Source organism: Micromesistius poutassou (genome assembly GCF_964030765.1).
Source record: "Micromesistius poutassou genome assembly, chromosome: 5".
Classification (NCBI taxonomy): domain Eukaryota; kingdom Metazoa; phylum Chordata; class Actinopteri; order Gadiformes; family Gadidae; genus Micromesistius; species Micromesistius poutassou.
Window position 1 is genome coordinate 3,653,763 of NC_140275.1, and position 9,975 is coordinate 3,663,737.

General features: G+C 51.9%; 1 protein-coding gene across 1 annotated transcript; it reads right to left on the reverse strand.

The window, feature by feature from the left end:
• Positions 1-397: 397 nt before the first annotated feature.
• On the reverse strand, positions 398-9,767 carry thoc5 (THO complex 5). The gene is made up of 20 exons (XM_084467683.1): positions 9,737-9,767; positions 9,436-9,544; positions 8,891-9,034; positions 8,657-8,770; positions 8,457-8,554; positions 8,050-8,196; positions 7,356-7,470; positions 6,773-6,905; positions 6,609-6,686; positions 6,423-6,466; positions 5,602-5,701; positions 4,773-4,881; positions 4,379-4,480; positions 3,778-3,874; positions 3,077-3,188; positions 2,794-2,897; positions 1,835-1,922; positions 1,623-1,738; positions 903-1,093; positions 398-692 (listed from the first exon to the last, which is right to left on the reverse strand). Exons 2-20 carry the CDS (start codon positions 9,532-9,534, stop codon positions 629-631), a joined length of 2,055 nt encoding a protein of 684 aa, XP_084323809.1. The 5' UTR covers positions 9,535-9,544; positions 9,737-9,767; the 3' UTR covers positions 398-628.
• Between the last annotated feature and the right edge of the window lie 208 nt (positions 9,768-9,975).

Sequence of the window (9,975 nt, forward strand, 5' to 3'; positions counted from 1 at the left end):
TCAGCACAGAGCAGGAACCGGCTTCTCTCTGAGGGGGACTGAGTCAGCATAGAGCAAGAACCAGCTCATCTCTAAGGATGACTCAGCTCAGAGCAGTAACCGGGACCAGGGAGCAGAAACCAGCTCCTCTCAGAGGGTGACTCAGCACAGAGCAGCACCCTGGACAATGGATGAAGAACCAGCTCTGGTGCCGCAGATATAACCTATAAATAGATGAGAGGGAGGACTTAGGGAGAGAGAGAACGAGAGAGACAGAGGGAGAGAACAAGAGGGAGCGAGAGAGAACAAGAGAGCGAGAGAGCGAATGATAGCCTTCCTCAATGCTAAGGCTCCGGACTCAAACCAAAGAAGAGGAAAAGCACTGACATGGTACGAAATAAAAAAGACTTTCCCGAAAATACACTTTTTTTATTCAAAAAAGGGACAACTTTTTTTGTGTGCGACTACAAATAAAAATGGCCGTCTCCTCAGGAATCCACGGAGGGGGCGACGAGCCGAACGACAGGGAGGCCAGGTGGCTGGAAACACTCGCTAGGACCCCCAGCTACAGCAGCTAGCATGAGCCCCAGCAGCCGGAGGTGGAGTGGGGCGGGGGTCCCAGCACCCTGGGGTGGGTGGGGCGTGGCCCTCAGCGGTGGCTGAAGAAGCCCTGGGGGTGGTTGTACTTGAAGGGCTTCAGGCGGTTGGGACCCCTGGGGACATGAGAGGAGGGGGAGCACACTTTAGTTATGCAGCGCTGGTTCAGTAGCAGGTTTATTAAGTGCTTTACAACACCTACAGTGGACAACACAGTCAACGCAAACCAGAGAGTAAATCAAATGAGTAAAAGCGCAGCATCAATTAAACACCTATAAGAGATGATAATGCAACATGGCCGCTGGCTGAATAATATCCAGCATTACCTGACGGTCCGCAGGCACATCTTCTCCCGAGGGAACTCCCGCGGCCCCTCCACGCTGTTGTCCTCTCCGTCCGTCTCCAGGTACACGTCCAGACAGACGCACAGCCGGGCCAGCTGATTGGTCAGCAGCTGGTGTCCCGGGCGCGGGCCCTGCAGCTCGCTCTTGAACACGTTCACCTCGCTCTCCATGGCCTGGAACACACGGGGGGGTTAGAGGGGGAAGACGGACCTCTGGGACATGAAAAGACTACCGCTCACACTCAATGTAGAGGGTGGCATGTGTGTGTGTGTGTGTGGGGAGCTGATCCCCCCACAGTGAGTGAGTGAGTGTGTGTGAGGGGAGCTGATCCCCCCACAGTGAGTGAGTGAGTGAGTGAGTGAGTGAGTGAGTGAGTGAGGGGAGCTGACCGCCCCACAGTGAGTGAGTGTGTGTGTGTGTGTGAGTCAGTGTGTGTGGGGAGCTGACCCGCCCACAGTGAGTGAGTGAGTGAGGGGAGCTGACCGCCCCACAGTGAGTGAGTGAGGGGAGCTGACCCGCCCACAGTGAGTGAGTGAGTGAGGGGAGCTGACCACCCCACAGTGAGTGAGTGAGTGAGGGGAGCTGACCCGCCCACAGTGAGTGAGTGAGGGGAGCTGACCGCCCCACAGTGAGTGAGTGTGTGTGTGAGTGAGTGTGTGAGGGGAGCTGACCACCCCACAGTGAGTGAGAGTGTGGACTCACCCTGAGGTTGTCGTCAGTGCTCCCGCTGTGCTCCCCCTTCCAGCTGAGGCAGAGGGAGAACAGAGGAGAGACCTCTGGGTAGCGCGGGTTCAGCATCACCGCCGCCTGCAGGCGAGCTGACGGCAGGAGAGGAGAGAAGAGGGAATGACACGACTGAAGGGTGAAGGGCTGAGATCTCATGACCTCCCGTGTCTCGTGCTCCTGGTACCGACCTGTCCCCCGCTCCAACACCGCCATGAAGAACAGGTCCGCCTCCTTGGCCAGGCCGGCGCCGGTCACGTGTTTGGTGAAGCTCAGGTCCTGAGGGGGGGGGGGGGGGATCACAAGGTCACGAGGGGGGATCACAAGGTCAGGACGGGGGAACACAAGGTCACGACGGGGGGAACACAAGGTCAGGACGGGAGGAACACAAGGTCAGGACGGGGAACACAAGGTCAGGACGGGGGGAACACAAGGTCAGGACGGGGGAACACAAGGTCACGACGGGGGGAACACAAGGTCAGGACGGGAGGAACACAAGGTCAGGACGGGAGGAACACAAGGTCAGGACGGGGGAACACAAGGTCAGGACGGGGGGAACACAAGGTCAGGACGGGGGGAACACAAGGTCACGAGGGGAGGAACACAAGGTCAGGACGGGGGAACACAAGGTCACGACGGGGGAACACAAGGTCACGACGGGGAGAACACAAGGTCAGGATGGGAGGAACACAAGGTCAGGACGGGGGAACACAAGGTCACGAGGGGAGGAACACAAGGTCAGGACGGGGGAACACAAGGTCACGAGGGGCGATCACAAGGTCAGGGATAGCGTAGCGGTGAGGAGCCCACTAGTATCAACACCATATCGATAGACAGTGAGACATGCTTATTAACTCCAAATATCAGCCTCACAGCCCAACTGAGGTTCATAACCTGACGTTTAAGTCCAAAACTAATGTTACTCCCTCGCTGACATCTAATTTCAAACCCCATCTTGGGATGGTTTTGATGGCACATCTTCTCATGGTCATGAATTAGACTAGAGGCTGGTATCAAGGTCTTCATGTCATGATGAACGAACACCAGAGAAAGACGATGAGCAGTAACACTGAATCATGGCCGCCCGGTCACCGGGTCAGGCCTCTTCATCACAGAGCTGTGTAGGAGGGGGGCTCAGAGCAGGACCTACCATGTAGTCCTGGTGGGCGATAGTGGTCCAGCGGGCCAGCCGGGAGATGACCTTGGCAGGGAAGAGGTGCTGGGACTCACTGGAGATGGGCACTATGCTGTGTTCTGGTGAGCAGAACAACACAGGGGCTTCTTTAAAATACACCTTTCAGATGGTTCAAACATGACCCACTGACTTCTTAGTACCACACACACACACAAAAATAGGGCTCTAACTCAGCCTCTTTTCACCCTTCCTACGAGCAGAGCACCGGAGGGGGGGGACAGGGATGGACGGAGCGTACCCAGGGAGGTGAACTGTTTGTGGAGGGCCAGGCGGGACTGGACTCGGCCCCTCAGAAGCTTCATGGTGGCCTCCATGTGACTGGCACTCAGAGCACTGCCCACACGCACACCCTGGAGGACACACACACACACACACACACATTAAATAGCTGAATGCCACCAAATAAAATGTCATATTTGCAGCCATCAATTAGACATGTGTCACTTTCACTCAAAATATTTGAAACAATGCGCGTCTAAGAGGCTTTGACCTACAGCTCATTCATAGCAGGAATTCTCTCTGAAAATATATTTGATCTGGAGAAAAAATACATAATTGGGTGCAAAAGTGATGGTTGCAGTGAAAAATCTGCATAGTGCACGATTAAAGGTGACCTATTATACCTCCAGGTGTCAGTTTGATTAGCCGTTACAAGCCGTTTAGAAAATCTGCCTCTTCTGACATCACAAGTGGGCGTTTCCACCTAGATGTATGACGGATAGATGAGCAGCGTCTGGTACAGTCCACTGGGTAGGCTGGTAGATTGATCTATCCAGCACACATCTAGGTGGACACGCCCACTTGTGATGTCAGAAGAGGTACATTTTCAAAACTGCTTGTAATGGCTAATCAAACTCACACCTATAATATGTCACCTTTAAGCAAAGAAAAAAGGACTAGATTTTATTCTAAAAAGATTCTAAAGCCCATCAGACTCACCTGCGGAGCCTCTCCAGGGAAGTAGAGCCCCCCCAGGTCCTGCACCCAGACGTAGGGGTGCCCCAGCTCGCTCACGTGGTCCGCAAACGTCACGATCCTAGGGTGATGGGAATGCAGGGCTGTTAACGCTCACTGTAGCTCGATCGCTTCAATAGCCTGAGCCCCCGGGTCATCAATAGCAGTTAAAAAATAAACCAGACTCAGCAGAGTGGAGGAGCTCAAGAACATTCTGAAGACACCGAGGAGGAGGGGCAGAAGGTCCAACCATCCAGGTAGCCAGGGGGGTAGTTATAACGCAATATAATGCGGTACTTTTAGATTTGTTGTATACGGAGAATGGGTGAACCTAGCTATTTGTTAGGGTTTGGCACTTGGTTCTATAAACATCCTTACTGTACCCGACAGATATTGTTTCTCTTTCTTCTGACTAATCTTCTTTATTCTAAGTCTCTTTGGATAAAAGCGTCTGCTAAATGCAAATGTACTTTTCTATTTCAGGGTTGTGTTTTGGTGCTCTAGTCTCCGCTCCAGCTATAAGCATTACATCGATCCACCGTCTTTGTGCAGCTCACTGTGAGACAAAGCGTTTTGCTGTCCTCACCCGACTTTATCGAACTGGTAGCGGTTGGCGGGGTTGGGTGTTTCCTGGCCCAGGTCTCCGCTGTACAGGCAGCTGAGCAGAGTCTCCGCGTTCAGCAGCTCGCTGCAGGAGAGAATCAATAGGATCACTAGACTCATCAGACCAACACACACAGGGATGACAGGCACACACACACACACACACACACAGGGACTGCACACACACACACACAGGGACTGCACACACACACACACACAGGCACACACACATGCACTCAGTGACAAGCACACACACACACACACACACACACACACACACACACACAATGAGCGCACACACACACACACACACACAATGAGCGCACACACACACACACACAATGAGCGCACACACACACACACAGAGCCACACCCACCCAGCACTGACAGCGGTGCTGAGGTCGGTGCCGGTGGACACCTTGGTCTTCACGGTCAGGATGTTGAGGTTGATCAGGTGGTAGAAGTAGAGGTGGAGGACACTGCCATCTGCAGGCGTACAGAGGGAATACAGCCTTCACACAGGGTTGTGGGTTTGAACACCCCTTCTGTTACTGTCTAACATCTGCACAGCGTCAACGCCCCTACATCTGTATCAGACCAGAGACGGTCATGGAGGGGGGGGAGGAGGAGGGAGTGGATGGAGGGAGGCTCCCCAGGGTGCTGGTGTGAGGTGTGGAGGTCATGATGACAGCCCTCTATCCCTCTCTCTGCAGCTCCTGTCTGAACCCGTTGACACTCGTCCACCGAGGCGTGGCCCGGCTGCAGTAACAACAACATGGCGCTGCGCTGAGGGACGCGACCACAGTGGACGAGCGCGAGTAGTGCTTACAGGGGAGAGATCGCCCATGCAGAATCTCTGCTGCTGCAAGAGTCTCTATCTCTCTCATCCTCCCTCTCTCCCTGCAATGCAGTTCTCCTTGTGATCCCCCCCCCCCCCCTCCCCCCCATCACCAGCAGGGGGCAGTCACGAGTCAGACCGTGTCCTAACATCATTAATAATGGACTGGAGCCACAATACCAGACACTGGATCTGGGGGATAGGGTTACAACAATAAACATGCATGGGAGCACTTTGGGGAAGCCGGCGCGGTGTTTAAGTGAACGCGGATGGAGGCGCTCGCCCTAATGGCCTCCAAGGGTGTCTATTAATACCGAAGTAAGTGGAGGATTTCATTAGTCATGCCAGACGGCGGATGGGGTCAGTACCTTTACACTTGAGGTCCAGGCAGAGGGAGAGAGGATGTCTCTTCAGCATCTCCCGCCGTTTGTCGTCCAGCTGGCAGCCGGTGGTGGGCCGCCTCCTCTTCTGGGGGAGGGAAGAGGAGACCAAACAAGGTGTTAAAGAAGGGAAGGTAGCGAGGGCCTGCTCAGCCTCTGGTGTCAGGGCGGCTCCTTGGGCTCTTCTTTCAGCTGCAGACAGCAGAAACCTCGGGGCTGATGATGTGCTGAAGACTACAGTGACACAGCGGGGAGGAAGAGGCTGTTTGAAGGGGAGGGCGATGGAGTGACAGATTTAAAGGGTGAGGATGTGCCAATGTTGTAGAAAATAGAAGTAAAAAAAGCGCTTGCTATAAGTATTTATGTATATTATGGCCGAACAACAGTAATTAACACCGAGGGGGACAGAGAGGGCGAGAGGTGAGGGAGAGAGAGACTGCAGAGTAAACAGGGAAGGGCTGCGGTCTGACAATGCGTTGGAAGGCTCGTGACGGGGGTCCGGTTACAGTCCCCCAGACATCCTTGCTAAATTTTCCCAGAATCCCTCAGAAGGCAGGGATCTGGGCGCAGGAAACGATCGATGAGCGCCACTCCCCAAACCCCCAGACCACAACGCCAGAGTGGGGGGGGGGGGGGGGGGAAGAGGGTGGGAAACAGCTGAACTGTCTGACCCTTGGGGGGAGGAGGGGGGTGTGTGTGTGTGTGTGTGCGTGCGTGGGTGTGTGTGTCGTTTAGAAACACCAATGAAGGTGAAACCTAAATCAGTACATGGAAGAAGCCTCTGGGAATGTTTGTGTCCAGATAATCACCGTTTTCTCCTGCTCCTCCTCTGCATCCGAATCACTCTCATCATCTAGACAGCAGAGAAAACACAAATATACTAAGACAAATATACCAACACAAACACAGACTGCATACTATGAACTATGAGTTATTTCATCGTGAAACATCTAAACACAAACGAATGTCCAACGTGCATGGGTGTGCGTGCGTACCCTGGGAGTCCTCAGGTGGCTTGGACAGGGCCTTGGCCTCATCCACGTCCCCGCTGATGGACACGCTGAGGTTCTTGTCTGAAACACAGAGAGAATCCTTGAGTCTTCAGACCTTCAGAGGAGCCCAGGGCTGAACCAACACGTGGGGGGGATCCTCTACGCACCACAGGCCTGTCCGTAGGCCTTGGCCTGGACGAACAGCACGTAGAGGGCGGGGGGCAGGTGGCGGGCCACCTCCGTCTGCTTCTGGGTCTGCTCGAAGGGCATGGACAGGTACTGCTGCACCGGGAGGGAGGCCTGGGGGCGAGGGGTCACAAAGCAGAAGCTTTATTCTATTACGTAAACACCACAGAATCACCTATGAACACACTGATGAATCCGCTTTGACACTTTATCCTCCATCTTTCTACTGTTTAGATCACTATTCTATTTTAATAGCACGTGGGAATTCTCTCAGCATCCAGATTGACGCTGTGCTATACTTATTTATAAATAAAACACTGACTTTAAAACAAAGACTTTTCTGACGTTCTATCCCAACCTTTATCTTCTGAACCAGCTTGACTAGATGCTCTCCTACCATTTAAAAAGCCCACAACATTGAATGAGGTAATGAATAATCATAATAGTTCTATGTGATGACCACTGAGGGCGTAGAGAGACAGCCAGCCTTATAGCATTATATATGATCATAGTTTTATGTGATCATAGTTCTATGTGGTGTGGTTTGGTGTGACGTGGTTCTACCTGCATGATGGCGTTGAGTCCCGGCTGGAGGCTGCTCAGATGCTCCTTCTTCACCTCGATGCTCTTGGCGATCTTCTCCTTCGTCGTCTGAGACTCACTGTACTTCACCGCCAACCTATGCACAAGGAGACAGACGTAGCATTTCTAGCATCGCTTTGAACCACTGCGTTGATTAAACTCATTTAAATACCACGTATTTATTAAGGTCAGTGTCGTTGAGTTTGTGCGCATCTTTCAAATACAAATACAAAGACTACACCACAATACTGACACACAACCTAGGCGGCATGTGGCTCAGGAGGTAGAGCGGGTTGGCAGGTAACCAGAACGTTGTTAGTTCGATCCCCGGCTCCTCCTAGCTGAGTGTCGGGGTGTCCCTGAGCAAGCAGCCTCACCCTGACTGCTCCTGATGAGCTGGCTGTCGCTTTGCATGGTGGACACCGCCGTCAGTGTGCATGAATGGGTGAATGTTATAAATATATTGTAAAGCGCTCTGAGTGGCCACTGGTTAGAAAAGGGATGTATAAATGTAGTCCATTTACCATTTAACCTGGACCTACGGTGTGAGTCAAATGTCTCAACGGAAATGGAAATGACATGAACGTCAACGATGACCAGGTGTTGATTATAAAAGACATTGATTGACAGGTGAGGCCACACAGCAGACCGCTCAGAACCACCACGCCTGTGTCACCTCTTCCTCTGCTCCAGCTCCCAGTCCAGCCGGGCCAGGGTGAGCTGGTGGGTGTCCTCCTTGGTGAGCAGGGGCCTGGAGATCTCCTCAGGGGCCTCCTGGTAGAACTCCGTCTCGCTCACCAGATCGATCTCCTCGTGCTTCGACCTGCAGGGAGAAACCGCGTTCAGCTTCAGATCACTTAATTAACACCCCAGGAAGTGGTGCTCTTCTCAAGAAACAATTAAGGGAAAAATGATCAGGATTCAGGAATAACTAAAAGATTGACATAGACTCACACAAATACACATTTACACTTGCATTTTAAAATAGTACTTAGCATTGTGTAGCATTAAGTGGATTCCTTGCTGTGATAAAAACCAATGAAACACACGTGACCACACAGTAAAGTATGTGAGAACACTGACTTGAACTCCAGACACTTGCTGATCTCCTTCTGCAGGTGCATGACCTCGTACAGCAGGTTCTGCAGCTGAAGATGCAACACGTCCACCTTTTGCTTCGCCTGAAAGTACAACAACAACAACAACAACAAGGAGGTTATGAAGCCGTCTCTGAGTCACCCGTGCCAGGGTACGTAACGTGGTGGTGAGTCTGCTGGCATTACGTCGTGGGTCTGGTCTCGCCCCTTCTTCAGACGCATGTGAGCCAAGCGATTGAGCTTCTTCAGATTCATGAAGTGGATGCAGCTCTGCAGACGCCTCTTCTCCACGTCGGTACACTGCAACCACAAGACCGCTAATTTGTTTATTCCAGTAGGACCAAATGTAAACAAACATCTCCGCTCTAAATACCCTTCAATATTAATAATTAATATATAAAAGAGGTGTTTTTCTCTCACTCCTTCTTTAGCACCAGCAGCTTTCAGCTCTTGGATCTCCCCCATGAGTGTGGCCAGACTCTCACAGGTCTGCTTGTACTGCTGGTAGTCCTGCTCAGGGTCCCTTCGTTCCAGCTCCAGCTCCTCGCTGTACACACGAGCATCCTACACGCACAGGGGACTCCTCGTTAAACACACACTCAGTCTGTCATCCTCGTTGACATCTTCACGTCAACGTCCCTCTGAGAAAACTTTAAAAGGCAGCCTTTCAATTCATGCATCCTGCAGGGAACGGTACACGATTTATTCTGTTGTTGAAAGCACGTGTGATCCCTTTGAACGTAGAGGTTTATCTCAATCCAATTTAATTCAATTTTATTTCTATAGCGCTTAATCAAAGTTACAGTCTCCAAGGGCTTAACAGGCCGATAATGTGTGAAACTCCCCTGACCCTAGAAAAAACTCAGTTCATGCTACAATATTAATAATATCAGAGTTGGGGGGGGGGGGGGTGTCCCCTCCTTCCAGGGAGGATCAGGAGTGCATCTCCCTAAAGCTTCTGTTACCTGGAGGTCCCCGTCTCCGCGACCCCGCTTCACCTCGGGGGTTCCTCCTTCAGGGCGGAGAACCTTCGCCTTTCGCTTCTTCAGGGCTTCGGCGGACATGGTTGACCGGCTGGAAGGACAGGACAGCCGTGGGTTTTATAACTGGAGGATGCACATCCTCAACGTGTACGTACGTCGGAGTCGCCGTGAAGCATCAGCTGAGAGGCTAGCTAACGTTAGCCATCGGGGACTCACTCACTGCTTAGCTAAGCGCTCATTTCAGAATGATTGTCGAATTAAGTACATGAACAAGTAAACTCACCTGTGAGTAAAATTGAGGAATAAAGTGTACAATCCTTTCTGAAAAGTTGGAAAAATTAAACTGATAGCAAAACCTAGCTTCGCCCAACCGCTAGGAACACAATGCTCACGGAAGCTACTGAGGGACAAAAAGTTAACCAGCAGGAGAAAGTCCAGTAAAACGCCTGTACCGCCCCCTACAGGATCCTTTAACATATACTACACAACGTTTTTAATGCTCTAAAATATTCATAAAGAATA